The sequence below is a fragment of the Ursus americanus genome, chromosome 15 (assembly GCF_024610735.1).
Source record: "Ursus americanus isolate L20-20 chromosome 15, mUrsAme1.1.p, whole genome shotgun sequence".
Lineage (NCBI taxonomy): Eukaryota > Metazoa > Chordata > Mammalia > Carnivora > Ursidae > Ursus > Ursus americanus.
In genome coordinates, this window is record NC_142141.1 from 8120822 (window position 1) to 8140517 (window position 19696).

At 40.9% G+C, this 19696-nt stretch overlaps 1 protein-coding gene across 3 annotated transcripts in view; it reads right to left on the minus strand.

The window, feature by feature from the left end:
- DOCK2 (dedicator of cytokinesis 2) overlaps nucleotides 1-19696 on the minus strand; it is a 409258-nt gene that overhangs the window by 382539 nt on the left and 7023 nt on the right. For 2 of the 3 annotated variants that reach the window (XM_045792086.2, XM_045792087.2), the window contains one exon: nucleotides 5255-5338. In XM_045792086.2, coding sequence (XP_045648042.2) covers nucleotides 5255-5338 — 84 coding nt within the window. Of the gene's footprint in view, nucleotides 1-5254; nucleotides 5339-16022; nucleotides 16080-19696 lie in introns of those variants that run through there. The other variant, XM_087867813.1, reaches the window with a different exon arrangement.

The following is a 19696-nucleotide window of genomic DNA, read 5'->3' on the forward strand; positions in this document are numbered from 1 at the left end:
GACTGCTCAATAAACATATGTATTTTCCACATCTAAAATCAGAACATAGAACGTTTATGCAGACTCTGGGTAAAAGAGGCAGCCTGAGAGGTATACTATGGACCAAAATATAAGCATGAAGATATCTAAGGCTTAAAAACAACAGATATCCTTCTGAACTATTTGAGTTTTCAACACAACAAAATATGATCTTTATAATAAAAAGTTAACCAAAATGAGCTCTAGTGAAAGGAAATTCATTCATGCCTAAGGTTCCAGGTCAGGTTTTTGTCTTCCTCATTCATCCAGCTGAGTATAGGCAAGGAAGGGCTGGCTTCACCCATTCCAGGCAATCAGAGAGCCAGCTTCCAGGCTCTCTGGGCCATATTGTAAAGATATACACCTGCCAGTCTCCATGTAGCTCTATATAATGGTGGGAGGGATGGAATTAGCCAACACAGAGCACCTAAGAGTTAGGCATGGTGCTAGACAGCTTCCTACTTTCTCTCACACTATCCTCATAACAAGTCCAAGAACAGGCAATGGTAACCCATTTCACAGGTGAGAAAACTGAAGCTTACCTACCCAGCTAGTGGGTAGTGAAGCAGAGAATAACTTTCTGATTCAAAAGTCCATGGTCTTTCCACTCCTTTTTTGGTTTGTTTGTTTGTTTGTTTGGGGGGAGGATTTAAATACTATTGGGGGTGCCTGGGTGGCTCAGTTGGTTAAACACCTGCCTTCAGCTCAGGTCATGATCCCAGGGTCCTGAGATTGAGCCCCATGTCTAGCTCCCTGCTCAATGGGGAGTCTGCTTCTTCCTCTGCCCCTCCCCCTGCTCACACACTCTTTCTCCCTGTCGCTCTCAAATAAATAAATAAAATATTTAAAAATTATTGAAAAGTATAAAGAATAAGATAACCACTCATATTCCTACCACCTAGAATTAATCACTGCTAATATCTGGAGATAGGTGCTTCAAATCTTTAAGACTATTATTTTTTTGTTTAAAATTGATATGGACTGTTACAAAGAATTTAAAGTAAGCAGAAAAGTGTAAATATAAGAACTAAAAGAATTATCCTGAATCCCATTATCCAGAAAAAGGAAAATACTTTAAATATAATTTTAGTCAACTTCTCATATATATTTATACACACAGGGTGACAGATGGATAAATAGATAAAATATAATTTTTAAAATACTCTCAAAAAAGTCAGCATATAGTAAAGACACTGCATAAATAAAAATCTCAAATACCAAACTTAATCTTATTTGTACTTAATAGAAGGAAAAGAAATGAAGTGAAATTGAAGGAAATGTTGAAACTTTGATTAAATATTTCTTCTTAGGGGAACCCTCATGCACTTCTGGAGGGAACACAGACTGGTATAGCAGTGCTGGAGAATAGTATGGAGGATCCTCAAAAAATTAAAAATAGAACTACCCTATGATTCAACAGTTGCACTATTAGGTATTTACCCAAAGAATACAAAAATAGGGGCGCCTGGGTGGCTCAGTCATTAAGTGTCTGCCTTTGGCTCAGGTCGCGATCCCAGGGTCCTGGGATCGAGCCCCACATCAGGCTCCCTTCTCCACTGGGAGCCTGCTTCTTCCTCTCCCACTCCCCGTGCTTGTGTTCCCTCTCTTGCTGGCTGTCTCTCTCTGTCAAATAAATAAAATCTTAAAAAAAAAAAACAACAAAGAATGCAAAAATACTAATTCAAAGGAATACATGCACCCTGATGTTTACAACAGCATTATCTACAACAGCCAAATTATGGAAACAGCCCAAGTGTCTAGGAACAGATGAATGGATAAAGAAAATGTGGTACATATAAATATATATGTATATTTACTCAACCATAAAAAGAATGAAATCATGCGATCTGCAAAGACATGAATGGAACTAGAATGTATTATGTTAAGTGAAATAAATCAGTGAGAGGAAGACAAATACCATATGACAAATACCATTTCACTCATGTGTGGAATTTAAGAAAAAAACAAATGAGCAAAGAGGGGGAAAAGAGAGACAGAGACAAACCAAGAAACAGACTCTTAAGTATAGAGAACACACTGATGGTTATCAGAGGGGAGGTGGGTGAGGGGATGGGTGAAATAGATGATAGGGATTAAGGAATGCACTTCTCATGATGAGCACAGGGTGTTTTATGGAAGTGTTGAATCACTATATTGCATACCTGAAACTAATATTGTATGTATATTAACTATAATTTAAATAAAAATTGAAAATAAAATAAGATAAATAAACATTTCTTTATTAAAAAAGATTTCCAAAAGCTCCTTTAAAATAAAAATAGTTATGAAAAGCATTAAAAGATTGAAGTGATTATGATTTTTAATTGTAATATTTTATTTCTAATTGATATTGACCAACTCTCTGTTATGATAATATCATAAAATTAATCTATTCCCTTCTCCTTACTTCTCGATTTTACGTGTTTTTTTTTTATATTGTTCACTTTCCTAACAAAAACATTTCTTGGTATTCATAAATATTGTAACATTCAATACCAGTCTCTATAAATCGATTCATTTAGACCCAATGCTCACCACTATTTCCTTTTATCACAACTTTTTAATTCTTGTATTTTTAAATTTTGATTCATCTCTCAATTGGCTGAATTTTATTTTTCAAGTACATTTCTGTAAAAGCATTTCATGGGCACACCCAAGTTCTTTTTATTACACCATCCTGACTCATTTTTGACTAACACTGTGGTTTTCACTTTTTATATTTGCTGGTAACAGGTTTTCAATCAGAATCAAAGGCAGAACTCCCCATCTGCAAAGCAGACAATACCAGGCCTGATCTCAGAGACTGTAGCTGTTGAAGGTCCTCAGGGAAAACTTAGGGTCCCATAAATTCCAGTTAAATCTCCATACAGATATGGGTGTAGGCATGGTAAGTCCTGCTGTTTTGTATACCAATGCTTCAGATACATAGAATCACGTTAACAGACTTCCGAACATTGAATACATATTTGCAAAGTATACATGAATTGGCGATCACTCACTAAATTAATATGCCCAGCTCTTTCCAGAAAGGCACTGTGGCCACTTATTACAAGGATATATTAGAATAAAACTAATAAAATAGAATTAAAAATGCAAAACCAGAACCAAAGAGGTTAGTAACAAGGACACTAATCCCAAAGACAAATAAAAGTGGCTCAAGTCAGCAAGTGTGGCCTTTCTGAAGATCAGGCACCAGATCAGGTCAAGGAACAGAAGGCTCTGACTAGGCAACTTGTGTGGTCAGTTTACTGCCCTTAAGCTCTTTCTCCAGGAAAATCACATGAAAAGAAGAGGAATATACTTGTCTGAATCTCAAAATGTGGAACACAACAAATAATCACTGACAGTAGGCGCTGTCTTGGTAGGCAAGGGGTGGAAGAAAGAGTGTGGGCTTGCATGCATAAGGAGGGATACATAGCCATGCCCTCTGTGTGACCCTCAGAAAGTCATTTCTTTTCCCTGAGTCTTGATTCCTCACTTGCAGCTATGAGGCCTCATGCCTGTTTCTCAGGATTAGCATTCAGCAGCACCTAAGAGACACTGCGGAGAGCTGTCAAGCTGTTGATATTTCACTCTTCTCCCTTGTTAGATACTTACAGTTTGCTTATTTGCCACTGGGTAGAACGGGATTTGTAAAAGATGGGTTGCTCTGAGGCAAGGGGGCTGGGTGTTTGGAACCATATCCCTTCCTTCCTGCCCCAGCCTTATTCATTCTGTGTGTAAAAGGTTTGCATAGGGCCAGACTGGGATTTTTAGAGGCCTGGATGCTAAAAAGTTCATCATTTCACCTCATATACAACCTAAAATAACAATAATATTAAAGGATAAGATAAATGTAAGGAAGGTGAACAACATTCTTGTTTCTCCCATGATGACTCCTTTAAAGCTGTTTTGAGATATCAGGTATCAAATACTTTCCCCCTCACAAGAGCTCTTCTGCTTGTTTTTTGGTTTGCGTGTGTGTGCATGTCTGCTTGTATACACGTGTTTGTATATGTGTATCTATACGAACATGCCTCCCGTGTTTATGTTTCCATGTGTGTGTGTGTGCGTCTGTTTGTATATGTGTGTGTATATGTGTGTATGTGTGCGTGCGCGTGCGCACCAATCTACAGAATTGCCTTGGAAGTTACACATAGCGGATCTGGCATTGGGGATAAGACCTGTACTGTGGGTTGCCCTGAGGAGTGACCAGACTAACACATTATAAGGAAGTTAGTGTAGTGCCCCCAGAATGTAGTTAAGAATCAAATGCGGCTAGTTCTGTAGGCAACATCTTTCCTCTGGCTGGCTATTTCCTCCTTCACAGCAGCATGCCTGCTTCCTGTCCACCACTCACTCCTGTCCTAGCACAAGAGCTCTCTAATCTGAGGGATTAGTTGGGGGGGACGGATGGGCCTGGGTGCTCAGTCCATTCACTTCTTTCTTTCTTCTTGCTCGGCCCAGCTACAGGAAGGACATATGCTCTCCACACAGTAGGATTAGAGACAGGGAGGGGGAGAACTGTGGAGGTCCTGCTCTGCCAGTGAGGACTGGGAGAGCCTGCCTGACTGTGGACGACACATTGGCAAGCTCATTTGGCTCTTACACCCAAGCCATGCTCCCAATATCAATTTTATCAGTGACATAGGTGATATATTGATTTATAATGCCCTGCCTTATGGGTCCAAGGCCATTAGCTTTTCTGCAAATTTTAAAAAGCACCCCTACCACCACCACCACCATGCCCAATAGACATTTGGCTTCACAAGAGGATGGCACCTCTGTGGGAAGAAAGGTGCCCAAGACAGGGCTCGCAGTTTAATGCAGGATATGAGTACTGCTCCCAGGACCAGGTACAGTGCCCATACCACACAGTTATACATAGCAGTTCTTTTGGAATCAAGGGTATAATTTACTGAGCTCTTCAAAACCCTAATAGTGCTGATTTCCCTTTATAATCTTATTAGTATTAATACTAAGAAAGGCCCAAATAGCCCCATGGCTATAGTAAATGGATAGCACAACAAACATCAAACCCCACAGGTCAGCCTTTGCTATTAAGCATAAATTCCTAAAATAACAAAGCATTATTTTCAGTAAATTCTAATTGCCAATATTATCAAAATGTGTAACAGTCCACACACAGTTGCAGGTTCCAAGAGAGGGCTGGAGGTGCTAGGTATGCACTGCAGATGTCCCAACACCATCAGCCAGGGGGCCTGGCATCCATGGGTCACCTGAGCCAATGACTCACCTCCGCAGGTCTCCTGTATTCGCACCACATCACCAATCTGCAGGGAGAGCTGGGGGGCTCCATTCCCTTGAAAGTTGTATATAGCTGTGAAATGGAAGAGAGGGACAGCATGGTGAGATCTCTGGATACTGAGAATCACTGCTCCTCCCTGCTGTCCCTGAGTTTACCTGACCCCATGCAGCCTACATGGGTTAATAAGACCAATGCAGAAACCCACTGCCTACCGCAGGAGTCAATGCAGGCCTAGTCTGGCTGCTAAAGGCCTCCACTCATTAACCAAACCTGACCCCTTCCTTGCATGACAAGGAAGCTATTGATATCATCTACCATAGGTTGACCTCTCCCAGTACACCAGGCACGTACTCTGCACATCTTCTCATTCCATTCTAACAGTAACCCTGTGAGGTATAAACTGCGAGCCCATTTTATAGATGGAAAACAGAGGTGCTAAGAAGTTAAACAGTTTGTTCAAAGTCTTCAGGCCAGGAAGTGACAGGAAAATCAGTATCTAACTTCCATATTCTCAATCACTATGATGAGGTACTTGCTGCTCCCCAATTACTCCCTCCTGGTGACAACAGCCTAATATTCAAGGATTTTCCCTGTCTTTCCATTTCTATTATCAGTCCCTGGGGAGCAGTAGTTGGCTATGAACATTCAGAGTCCCCCCTGTGCTGTCAGAACCTCTGCTAATCACTTAGAACACAAGATCATGGGTATCATTGTAATGCACAGGCCCCATTCAGCACCACTTGCTAAGTGAGGGCCAGACCACATTGTTTATCCAGATTAGGGATGCAGCCTACTTCCCAAAGGCTGAAATGGAACCACCAGCTTGGGAGGTTTTCAAGAACAGAATAGTCCCCAATGCATGTGGTTTAATTTAAGGAAAGACTCTCAGGAGGGTGGACAGTATGATCCTAGAACGTTGTCATCATTCATTCATGCAGCAGACATTCAGTAAGTGGGTATGATGTGCCAGGCACATGATAGGCATTGATCTTGCTCTTTTGGTGAACACAGAAATAAATATAAGTTTACAAAATATGAAACATGTGAAAGAGAAAACAATAGGGCCTGGCAGAGAGTTATAAGACACATCAACTTTGGTTGAGGTGCTTAAGGAAGGCCTCCCTGAGCTGATACATGAAGTATTTGAGCAGGTCAGCTATGGGGACAACAACAGAGGAGCATTTCAGGAAGAGATAACGGTAGGTGCAAAGGCCCTAAGGAAGGAAGACACTTGGCATATGCAGAAGACCATCAAAAGAAACCACTGTGGATGGAGTATGATAAGAGAGGAGAGGGTGACATAAGATGAGGCTGAAGAGGTAGGAACCAGGTCAAACACAGCCTTGTGATGAGTTTGGGTTTTATTCCAAGAGAATGAGAAGCTGGAGGGATTTTATTTATTTATTTGGGAATAGCTTTATTAAGATATAATTTGCCCTTTTAAAGTGTATAATTCAATGATTTATTCACAGAGTTGTGTAGACATCACCATGAGTAATTTTAGGAAAATCTCATTACCTCAGAAAGTTCCCTCAGCCCCAAGTGGCCACTAATCTACTTACTGTCTCTACAGATATGCTTATTCTGGGCATTGCATATAAATAGAATCATATAATATGTGGTCTTTTGTGACTGACTTCTTTCACTTAGCACAATGTTCTCAAGATTCATCCATGTGGTAGTAACTGTAGCAACTCAATTCACTCCTCTCCCATTGGTCCTCAGTTTCCTCATATGTCAACAAAACAAAATGCATTCAAAAATTCTTCTTTGGGTGACTTCAGCAAAAATGGCAGAGTAAGGTACTCCAAGTGTCTGTCCTGCTAAAGCAGCAATGAAAAATCTGACAAAAGCTCTCAGAATCAACTGCATGAGAACTCTGGAAAACAGTCTACAGTTTATAGCAATCAAGCAAATGTTTAATCAAGAAAAAGGCATCTGAAACCTGGTAAAGCTTTGTGGCATTTTAACTTATTCTTGTCCCACTCCCTGCTCCCCATCTCAGCGGCAGTTTTGAAAATGATATTCCATATCCTTTGTGTGTGTTTCTAGAGCCAGAGGGAGCAGAGAGGACCTTGTTCTACGACGCTGTATTTGTCTCTTTTTATCTGTCTGTGGGCTCCCTAGAGGACTAGAGCTATGAGCTTGCCCTTCATTATTATTTATTATTTATGTTTTTGAGGATGGAGAGGAGAGGAAATGAATTGAGTCAATGGTGAGACTACCAGGAAGACTCCGGATTCCTCTCATTTAGTTCAATCTGCCTTCTGCCCTGTTTGGTCACATGATTCATCAGCAGCAAGCCTCTATTTGGTTTGGAGACCACTGGGATTAGAGAGACAGAGCAATGGACTTTTCATGGGCCTTTCCACATGTACTCTGCCTCCCTCCAATCTCCACACAGCAGCCAGTGCAATAGTCAGTGCAATGGGATTATATCACTCCTCTGCTTAACTAACACCCTTCAGCCTTCCATCTGCTGGCATACATATGAACAAAAGATGGTCTATCCATACAATGGAATATTCTTCAGCCCCAAAAAGGAACAAAGTACTGACAGTTGCTACAAGATGGATAAATCTTGAATGTACAACACCCACATACACCAGCGGATCTAGAAGGCTATGCACAGGTCTGGACACATGCTAAGAAAATATGGGGAAAAGTCCTAAACTCTCAACTCTGATTGACCTTCAAGCTCCATGTTGGCAGGAAATGCAGGCTAAGGCAGAGTTGCAAGTGGTCTGGCTACATGTTATAGGTATGCCCCTACCCACACATACAGAGTCCAGCTACAAACACCAGATTTTTTACTTTAAACTCCAGTCATCTGGAGATTTAAGTGACCAGTCTTCACAAAAATACTTTAGAAAAGTCACTAAACAAACAAACTACTACAGCCTATATTTAGCAGCTACAACCAGTCCTGGCAAGGAAGTGAATCTGACATCTGAGTTAGCACATTAGAATATTCAAGATATCCAGTTTTCAACATAAAAATTATGAGGCATGTAAAACAATAACAACAACAACAGCAATAACAAGAAAGAATGGCCCATTTACAAGAGAACAAAAAGAAAATAATAGAAATTGCCTACAGAAGGACAGACATTGGATTTATGAGACAAAGACTTTAAATCAGTTGTCTTAAATATGCTGAACTAGCTAAAGGAAACTATGGGCAAATAACTAAGTAAAACCAGAAGATTAAGTTCTCATAATACAGAGAATATCATTAAATAGATAGAAATGACAAACTAATAAAATGGAAATTCTGTAGCTAAAAAGTACAATAACAAATGTGAAAAATTCATTAGAGAGGCTCAATAGCAGATTTGAGCAGGCAGAAGAAAGAATCAATAACCTTGAAAGTAGGTCAGTCGAGATTGGCCAGACTGCAAAACAAAAAGAAAAAAGAATAAAGAAAAATGAACAGGACCTAAGTGACCTGTGTGGGACACTATCAAGCACACCAACTTCGCATAATGGGAATTCCATAATTAGAGGAAAGAGAAAGGAACAGAAAGAATATTAGAAGAAATAATGGCCAGAAGTTCCATTTGATGGAAGACATGAATTTACACACCCAAAAAGCTCAGTGAGATCTGAGCAAAATAAACACAAAGATATCCACACTGAGACATAATTATCAAACTGTCAAAAACCAAAGACAAGGAGAGAATCTTAAAAACAGCAAGAGAGAACTCATCATGTACAAAGACTCCTCAATAAAATTAATAAATGATTTCTCTTCAGAAACCACAGAAGCTAGAAGACATATTTAAAGTGCTAAAAGGAAATAAGCAAAAACAAAAACAAAAAACCTCAACCAAGAATTCTATCTCTCACATATTATCTTTCAAAAATGAAGGAGAACTTAAGAGATAAACAGATATAGAGGTCCATCGTTAATAGACAATTGGAAAGACAAGTGCATAAAACAATAATTAAAAATCTACAATAATGGGTAAATCATGTATAAAAATGTAATGTGTGACAGTAACAACAAAAAGGGAAAGTTTTTCACAGAAGCAGAGATTTTGTATACTATTGAAGCTAAGTTAGTATTAACTCAAAATATATTGTTATCATTATAAGATGTTAATTGTGAACCCCAGATTAATCCCTAAGAAAATAACCAAAAGGTAAAAAAATACAGAGAGAAGTACATGAGAAAGGAATCAAAACAGCAAAATAGGAAAAAAAAAACCCAGACAAACATAAAAGAAGGCAGTAATGAAGAATTGGGGAACAGAAAAATATTGTAAGATATATAGAAAACAAATAGCAAAATGTCAGAAGAAAATCCTTCTTTATGAGTATTTACATTAAATGTAAATTAATTAAACCCTCCTGACAAAAGGCAGAGATAGACAGTAAGGATTATAAAACAACAACACCACCACTAACAACAAAAACCGACCATGATCCAACTATATATTATCTATGAGAGACTCACTTTAGATCCAAAGACACAAGTTAAGTTCAAAGTGAAAGAAAAAATGTTCCATGCACATGGTAACAAAAAGAGCACTGTAGTGGGTATACTAATATCAGACAAAACAGACTTTAAGTCAAAAGTGTTACAAGAGACAAAAAAGAGCATTATATATCGGCAAAAGGGTCAACACACTGAGAACATATAGCAATTAGGAATATATGTCCCTAATAACACAGCACCAAATGTATGAAGCAAAGATTGACACAATTAAAAGGAGAACTAGGCACTTCTAAAATAATAATCAGAGACTTCAATATCCCACTATCAATAATGGATAGAAAAAGTAGGAATAAAATCAATAAGAAAATAGAGGACCTGAACCACATTATAAATAACCAGACCTAACAGACATATACAAAATACTCTATCCTACAACAACAGAATATACATTCTTCTCAAGTGCACATGGAACATTCTCTAGAATAGTCCATATGTTAGGCCACAAAACATATCTCATACATTAAAAATACTGAATTCATACAAAGTAACTTTTCCAACCACAAAGGAACAAAGCTAGAAACGAATAACAGAAATAAAACTGGAAAATTCACAACTATGTGTAAAATAAACAACATACGCTTTTTTTTTTTTTCTCTTAAGTAGGCTCCACGCCCAGCGTGGAGTTCAATGGAGGGCTCAAACTCATCACCCTGAGATGAAGACCTGAGCTGAGATCAAAAGTTGGACGTTTAACTGACTGAGCCCCCCAGGCACTATACTCTTAAGCAGCAAGGGATCAAAGAAGAACTCACAAGGGAAATTAGAAAATATTTTGAGACAAATGAAAATGAAAACACAACCCACCAAAACTTACAGATGGAATGAAAGCAGTGATCATATCAGTGAAGGGGGGCCTTCAAGAAGAAATGAAATCAGAACTGTCCTCAAACATAAACAAGAGGTATTTGTAATGTTGCTTCACTATGTCCCAGAGAAGGACATTCTCAGTTGCCCTTTTACGTTGTCTTTACTACTACTACATGAGATAGCTACTATCCCCATTTTACAGATGAGGAAAATAAGGTTCAGAGGGTTTAAGTGGCTCACCCAAAATCTCCCCTTACCCTGTTGGTGGTAAGTCACACAGCCAGGACTCAAATCCAGCCCTGTGCCTTGCTCATTCTCTGTACCTGTTGCCCCCCACCCCCACCCCACAGAACCTAGATGATAGGTATTTAGGTGTTCACCAGCCCCTGCTTCATGCTTCAGTCTTGCCACATTCTCTAAGGGAAAAGGAGGAAACTTACAAGATATTTAGTCCAAACACCTGTACAAACCAGCCCTTTCACCAAGAGACCAACTAGTCTTCATAGGTATTCATAGTAATGCAAAGTCTCCATCCTGAGAGACGATAAAGCTTGGGAGCCAAGAGTCTATCTGGAGTCAGAGAGATGTGGCTCCTGAGCCCAGTTCTACTCTTTGTTGGCTCTGGCCTCAAACCCAGAGGCACAGCCATGTGATATACAGGCTTTGTCTTGCACCAGGCCACCCAAGCAAGAGAGCATTGGAGGCTAGTACCCAACCTGTGATCTACTTGCAAGACCTGCACCTTCTCTGGGCAGGGGAGGGGTGTTTTTATGTAACCCACACAAAATCATTGTAGGGGCCAGTGGAAGCCTGCCTGAGCAGCAACTTCACCTCCCTGAGCCTCATTTTCCCCAACTATAGAATGGAGGAGATGATAGTCCCTAATTTGCAGGGTCCTTAGGAAGCTTGGCTGAGGTTAAGACACGGAGGGCTTGACTGGTGTCTGGCCATAGTAAGTTCTCAATAAATGGTAGTCATTTTTCTCTTTATTAGCATTATAAAACCTCCTAAAGCAATCTATTCAGAAGAACTCCGTCAGAGCTCTTCTTTAGGTCACCTTTAAATCTGCCTCCCTGCAGTTTGCAACAAATGACACCGTTGGTCAATACTGAATAAAATTAATCCTGTGTTCCAAAGCAAACCTTGAGAAGGCCCTCAGGGGACACAGGAATCTCTTCTACTGCATAAACAGAGCATGTTTCTTCATTCCCTTTACACTTGGCCTGATTTCAAACCCTGTCCCCACACAGGCTGCTGACATTTGGACACACTCCAGTTGTTGGTGCCCTAACTCAGATTTTCCACTCCCTGTCTCTCCAACCCCAGAAATCTGGCTAAGAACATGCCTGTCACAGGCCTGGGCAGGGCCAAGGAGGCAACTGAGGTTTCTAACAGAAGAAAACCATCTATAATATGAGTTGACCTCTGAAGCACTAGCAAATTTAGGTCTGTCCATCAGACATTTGGAAGGTGGGGAGAGACTCTTTTGTTCCTGTCTCCTCCCCATCTTTCCTTAGAAATAGCTTCCTTGTTCTGCCCAGCTTTGTCGGGTAAGAAAGTTCCAGTCAATCAACTTAAGATGTCTTGGACATATCTTGAAACCTGGTATTCAACATGAATGAACATATTCATTCCAAAGATTCACGTTTTATGAAAATGAAAGTAACTGATATTGCTGTTTAATATATAAATGTATTTCTGCCTTTGCATAAGGGCCTTTGTTCTTAAGGCTCCATTTGGGGAAAAGCAGACATTACTGACAAAGGAAGTGGCTTTGCATACCAATACCCAATTCTGTTAAGTTTTCTAAATGACTAACAGGAAACTTTGAACCAGAATGCCACTGTTTGCTAAAGTTTGATTGCTTATCTATGATCCTCATTTGAGTTATTTCTGACCAGTATAAAAACAGATCACCTTCTTCCCTATTCCCTGTAGGCCTAACCACTGTCAACTTTTGAATGAGGGATGAAAGGGGCAGAAAAACACGAAGCAGATATAGGACAAATAATAAGTAAAAATCACTGAAATCATATCCTGCTCCACTCTGTTCATGCCCCCTCAAGGAAGACAGACAAGTGGCAAGTGGTAGGATTCCCAAAGACAACCATTCTAGCTTCCCCTTTCATATGAGGTCTCCAGACACTAGAGAATATTGACATATTCCCATGACCTCTCCCTGTATCAAAATCCTATACTTCAGGAACCAAGGCAGCAGTTGGTTACCTACAAGCCCACTCAGAGCAAAATACTTATAGCTGAGGACCAAACGGATGTTTAAAGTACCAGGGCCATCTGGGCTCATTAAACCCAATGAGGACTCTCATGTTGGAAATCCGAGTTGGCAAGCCAGTGGAAGCAGCTACTTTGAGACAGATGAGACTTCCAACCACCATAGAAGTAGAATCCGCTGATTAGCCACCAATTCTATGTAAACATATTGAGATACACTGCTCATCAGGAGCCCAAATTGAGAGAAATAAGGAAAAAGTTAACACCACTGTTACAGCACACAGTTCATAGAAACAACTAGGGTGGGGTCTCTGTAGTTTGTGCAATGTTAGAAGATAAGTACAATGTTTCTCTTGGATTTATAGATGAGGAAACTGAGACATAGGGAGGGTAAACAACTTACACCTCATAACTTTGATTGACAGATAGATAGATCCAGAAGTCTACCTTCTAACTACTATACACACTACTTGCCACCCCCTCCAAATGGTAAATGCTTATTAGGCATATATTATGTACCAAGTATATATGATTTTCAATAGATATTCATTTGCACATCTACTAGTGGGTTAGTTACTATTCTGGGTACTGGAGTGACAGTGACAAGTAAGACAGATAAAATCCCTAGCATTCTACAAGTATCATCTCCTTTCATCTTCACAGTACTCCTCCAAGGTATTACCCTTACGTAACATATGAGAAACTCAAAGAGAGATTGAGAAACTTGCCTATGACCACACAGCTAAAAAGTGGTAAGAAGTGAATTCAAGCTCAGATCAGAGTCCAAAGTTCTTGCTTCCCTTACCAGCCGATTTCTGATGTTATAATTTATTGTGTGTTTTTGTGTGTGTATGTATATATGTAGGTATGTGTGTGTATGTGTATAGTGGAAATATATACTTTGTGTGTGTATATATATCCACACACACACATATATATATATGTATATAACTATACATATATATAGTATTTACACATATACCATACTTGTTCATCTCCTGTCTTTCCCAGCGTCAGTGAGGGTGAAGACAGTCTGCCTTGTTGACCACTGAATTTCCAGTGCTGAAACAACACCAGGCCCACAATAGAAGTTCAATCAATATTTACTGGGCTTTAATAAATACTTGTTGAAATGAAGGGATGTGAACATGAAGGGCAAGTATGCCCCTTCTTCTGGCTAAACTCTTCCTTGAATTTATTGAGATAACTTCAGGAGATGCTGACCCAGCTTGGTTGCCAATTTTGATTGTAGCCTCAAGTGCCCTGTGACTTTTAGGATGGATTCATACCTCATCTGGGGCCCTGCTCTTTGCTGACATGTTTGAAAACAAAAGCTTCAGCAAATAACAAGTGTTAATAGAGTTTGGACAAGTTGATGCCTCTGAGAAACAAAAACAATAATGAAGAAAAAGAATGCAATTGTCTGAAGCTCACTTCTCTAGTCCCTGATCTGGGCTTTGGAGGGTCTCTACTCTAGAGTGGAAGTGAACTAGCTTTCAATTCGAGTGAAACGCACTCAGTGAAAATGCACAAACAGTTTGCCTGAACTCTCTGGGCAAGGTGTTGACAGGCTCAGCACCAAGGCAACATCCTGATGTTGCATCAGGGAAGGCAACGGTGATGACTCAGCGAAGCTTCCAGCAGCAAGGCCGGAGCTCACATCCAGTGTTAGTCAGTAGCGAATAATGTGGGAGAATCACAGACTGAGGTAACCAAGGAGGAGGGGCTCCTCCACAGACCAGGAGAGGAGAGAGGAATTACAACCTCTACTGACCCCCTTTCTTTATACCAGACACTATTCCAAGAGCTTTTGCCACCTATGTAATCCTCACCATAATTCTTGGGTACAATTATCGTCATATCCATTTTACAGATGAAGAAATTGAGGTAGAGTAAGATTGAGTGAATAGTCCAGGATGACGTAGCCAGGAAGGAGCCAAACTGCATACAAATGTACTCAGTTTTTAGTGAGTCAAAGTGATATGTCCAGCCAACAAGAGAAAGTTGGAATTGCCATGAGTTTTCTAAAACAGTGATTCTCAACTAAGGACAGTTTTGCCCCCAATGAATATTTACCAATGTCTGGAGACATTTTCGGCTGTCACAATCTGGAGGGGGTGGGGGGCCAAAGTGAAGGAGCTCCTGGCATCTTGCTGGTAAAGTTCAGGGATGCACCTAAGCATTCTACAATCCTACAAACATCCTACAGAACAGCCCCATAACAAAGAAGTATCTGGCCCCAAATGTCAACAGTGTCAAAGCTGATGAGTACTACTCTAAAATATCATGATGGGATTCACTCTTTCCTTTTCAGTGCTGCTATAGGCACACACACACACACACACACACACACACACACACTCACACACACGAGTTCATGCATTCACATGCTAGAGCTGGAAGAGTGGCTTTATGATGAAATCAAGGGCTGATATCTTCAGCCCCTCACTTCCATTGCAGGGAGTGTCTGGCACTCTGCTGAATCCTGCATGTTAGAGAAGTAATGTGAGAGGGGATAGCTCCTGCTGTCCTGGAGCTTTTGTGAAATCTAGTTGAACAGAAAAAATGAACCCACAAGAAACAAGAAATGTCTTAAAAATAAAGGGCTCAGCTGTGGGCTATAGAAGCTGTGGACTCTCAGAGGAGAGAGATCAAGAGGGGCCCCATGAAGGAACTGAGACTAGAAGGAGAGGGAGGGGGAGAGCGAGGGCAAGGGGAAAAAATGCAGTGAGAGCCCCTGAGGAGGTGGAGAAAAAAATGGTAAGGGCAGGGAGGAGGGAGAGGAAATTAACTTGATGTGTACACAGTCCCAGTAAGGGACAGAGGGACCATGTGAATATCCCAGTGTGAGAACTGTGGGGTTTGGGACAGTAGCCAACTATAGGGATCCAGATATTTAGGGAAGAGTTCAAGAACACCCCGTTTATTGCTGTGCTGCTCTCATAGGACCCAGCCTTCTGACAGGGAAGGTTTAGGGCTGAGGAGATGAAGGGAAGATAGGGCAACTCAGTCCATCTGAATGTTATGAGGCTACCAGAAAGTGAAAAACCTCCAAACCCTGTCACCTCCCCATCCCTATCCCCCACTCACTCATTCATCTACCCACTTATTCATCTACCCACTTATCCAACCCACTCAACCACCCACCCTCCCATCCATCCATCCACCCACCCACCCACCCATCCATCACCCAAACAACAATTACTAATTGAGCACCTGCTTTGTGCTGGAGAAGAGCAAGAGACATTGTCTTGCCATCGTGGAGTTTACATTCTCTGGAAGAGCCAAATAATTCAAAATGAAGCTGCAGTGAAAAATGATAAGGGTGATGGCAGAGCTATGATAACATGCCCAACCTGTGAAATGGGGACATTAGTACTAATAATGATGTTGCTTGCTTCCTCAAGCAAAGAGAAGAAAGAGAGATTACTACTGGGTTGTAAGCTTCCTGAGGGCAAGGACTGTGTTTTTATCAGGACCAACTCAGGACCATCACTTAGCACAGGCTTATTGAATTTAATTGATATGAATAGACAATAAAAAGAGTTCTCTTGGGGTGCCTGGGTGGCTCAGTTGGTTGAGTCTGCCTCTTGATTTCAGCTCAGGTCATAATCTCAAGGTCGTGAGGTTGAGCCCTATGTTGGACTCCACACTCAGTACGGAATCTGCTTAAGATTCTCCCCCTCTCCCTCTGCCCCTCCCCCCCACTTGCACACACACTCTCCCTCATTCTCTCTCTAAAATAAATAACTAAATCTTAAAAAAAAAATAGTTTTCTTGGGATGCCTCGGTGACTCAGCCAGTTAAGCATCTGCCTTCAGCTCAGGTCATGATCCCAGGGGCATGGGGTGGAGCCCCATGACAGACTTCCTGTTCAGCACAGGGATCCTGCTTCTCCCTCTCCCTCTGTCCCTCCCCCTGGCTCATTCTCTCTCTCACTCTCTCTCTCCCTCTCTCAAATAAATAAATAAAATCTTTAAAAAAAATAGTTTTCTTGTTCTTCACAGCTCTCCAAACCAAAAATTTACACCTTGGGCAGAATGCCTTAGCTGTGTCTATTGTATTGGTTTACTAAATAATTACTAAGTACTTTTATCAGGTCCTTACTTAACTCACTTCCATGAACAGACCTTGATGACACTGAAATGCAAAACTGCACATGTGCAAATTTGCAAGAAGAGAGTTTATAGCTTCCACTGGATTCCCAAAGGGTCCCAGGTTATAATAATGCTTAGTTTCTCTGATGTACCATGCTCCTGCTGTGCCTTACAACTGGATGGACTCAGACTTGACCCCAAAGCAGCTCTGCCCTCAGACAATATGCTATTCAGTAGGAGAGATGACATGTGGTTACATAACTAAAAGACAAGGTACAAATGAGTCTTCAATAAAACAGAAGAGGTACCTCCAGGATTGAAGTTTAAGAAAACTGTCTGAAAGCGGATGCATTTCAGTGAGACCTTGAAGGTCTCAGCTTCCCAGTTTCCTCATCTGTGAAAGGATGCTAAAACTACACACCTCTCAGGGTGCTTAAACATGGTACCACAAGTGCTCTGCAAATGTACCATGCTGAAAAAGTGAGACAATGTTATCATTTACGACAATGTGGGTGAGAACTCAAATCAAGGGTTTAATGAAAGAAGTCCCATATACAATTCCATTCTTCCAGCTGCGCACACCAAACACCTTGGAGTCACCCTGATTCCTCTCCTTCTCACATACCTAATTCTAATCCATGAAGAAAATCCCATTTGTTTCACCTACAACACACACATCCAGAATCTAAGCACATCTCACCTCCTCCATTGCTGCCTCCCTTGTGTGGGCCACCACTACTCCTGCCAGGGTCATTGTAGTAGTTGCCTAACTGGCCTCCCTGCTTCCACATTTAATTATCCTCTATCCATCATAAAACAGAATAATCTTTTAAAACAAGATAGAAAACCCTACAATTGCCCCCATCCCATTTAGAGTAAAAGCTCTAGTCATTATGTGTACCAGGCATTACTCACTGCAACCTCCCCTCAGAGAATTTATTTCCTACTCTTCTTCCCCTTGCTTACTCTCTTCCAGCAGCCACACGGATTCCCACACATTAGAGAGGCTTCCTTTTCAAGACCTTTGCATTGGCTATTTATTCTACCCAGAACATTCTTTCCTGAGACAACTCCCTACTGACACCACCAGTGAGGCAAGCAGCAAAATCCCACTTCCCCAGGCAAACCCTCTGGGTTCAGCTGGCACTATGTATGTCCTTCTGCTGCATCCCAACAGGCTGATCATGGTGTCTCAGGCCTGGCGTTGCCACTACTCAATCCAATCCAATAAATGCCTGTCCAACATCTGCTCTGTTCAGAATCTGTGTTGGATCCTGTGGCATCTATGCAAGTCATAGTGTCCAGCTAGGTCTCCTTCTACTACCCTAGTTTAGGCTTGGACCTAAGGGCTCACTTGTTGTCAGAGGAACTCTAAGTGTCCTGAAGTAATATCTAGAGAGGGTCATTGTCAGTCCTATCCCCTTCCAGCCTCAGCTTCTGTGATGGTAACTTTAAGCCAATGCAGAAGCTGACAGTGTCCTAATGAGGTCATAGGGGCAAGGGATGACTTTCTCCAAGGAGAGCTAAAAACCAAGTAAGACTTAAGAGGCTTACAAACTCAGCCTGACTGTGTTTTAATTCACACCAATTAAATGAAGTAGGAAGAAAGGAGAAAGTGCCTATGAAAGGGAACATTTGTAGTGTCTCTACCCAGATTTCTCTGGAGTTAGATGGTGATTAGCATTATCATTTCCCATTTGCAGAACATTTGGGCAGAACACAGACTGTGGCACCCATGTGTAATTGACTATTAAATGTTTGTAAGCTTTAACAAACAAGCCAACAGAAGTCCAAAGGTCCAGAAATTAGAATATTATGGCGACTACATTGCCCATCTCAACATACAGCAGCAATATAAGGATGCTGATCTCAGGAAAAAGCAGAGCTTAGTAAACACAGTCTGTTAAGGCTCATTCAAATATAAACATTAAGGTTGGGAACAAGATGGCCACTAACTAGTGAGGGTCTCACAGCCTAGGGATCAGGACAATCTCCTACATGGACTCAAAGAGCCAGCCCAGCAGTCACTTCTAAACAATCCCAAATTGCTGAAGCATTAAAAAGTGGGAGGCCAGGCACCTAAGAATTGGTAGTAGGATGGAATCAGATTTCCAATACATGTTTGTTTGTTTCACCAGACTAATTTCTGGGGACCAGTCGAAAGATATAGCTGGCCTCCATAGAAAAGATATATGTACTTAGATCCCTCCAAGTGTTTCCTTTGAAATTCTTTTCCCCGTTGCCCCTCACAGGCCTTCCAAGACCATCCAATTTAAGAGCCCTTCTTCCAATACTCTCATTCATGGAAAAAATTTTTATCACAACGGCACATATCATAATTATATGCTTATTGATTTGTCTACAAAGTCCTTTTTTTTTTTTTTGTCTTCCCCACTAGACTATAAATAAGCTCCAACAATGTGGGAATCATATTGGCCTAATTCCAGTAATTTCAGTGTCTAGCATAGTGCCTGGCACATAGGAAATGCCCAACAAATATTTAAGAAATAAATGAAGAATGAATGAGTAAATGGAGTAAATGAGTGAACAAGTTAGTGAGGGAACAATGCTCTCTATCCCTCCTCCTCGATTATTACCTTAGGCAATAAGAGCAGTGTAACTGGCACCTCTGTAGTAGAGTTCTTCCCTGAGTGTGTTTGGGATGCATGTTTTACTCATGCTTCTTACTCAAAGACTCCGTCCCCACCCATGGCTCCTGCTAGATGGGTAGCAAGCCTCGTGTTCGCATGCCATAACCATTGTGTATTGGATCAGTCAGGAGCAATCCCTTGA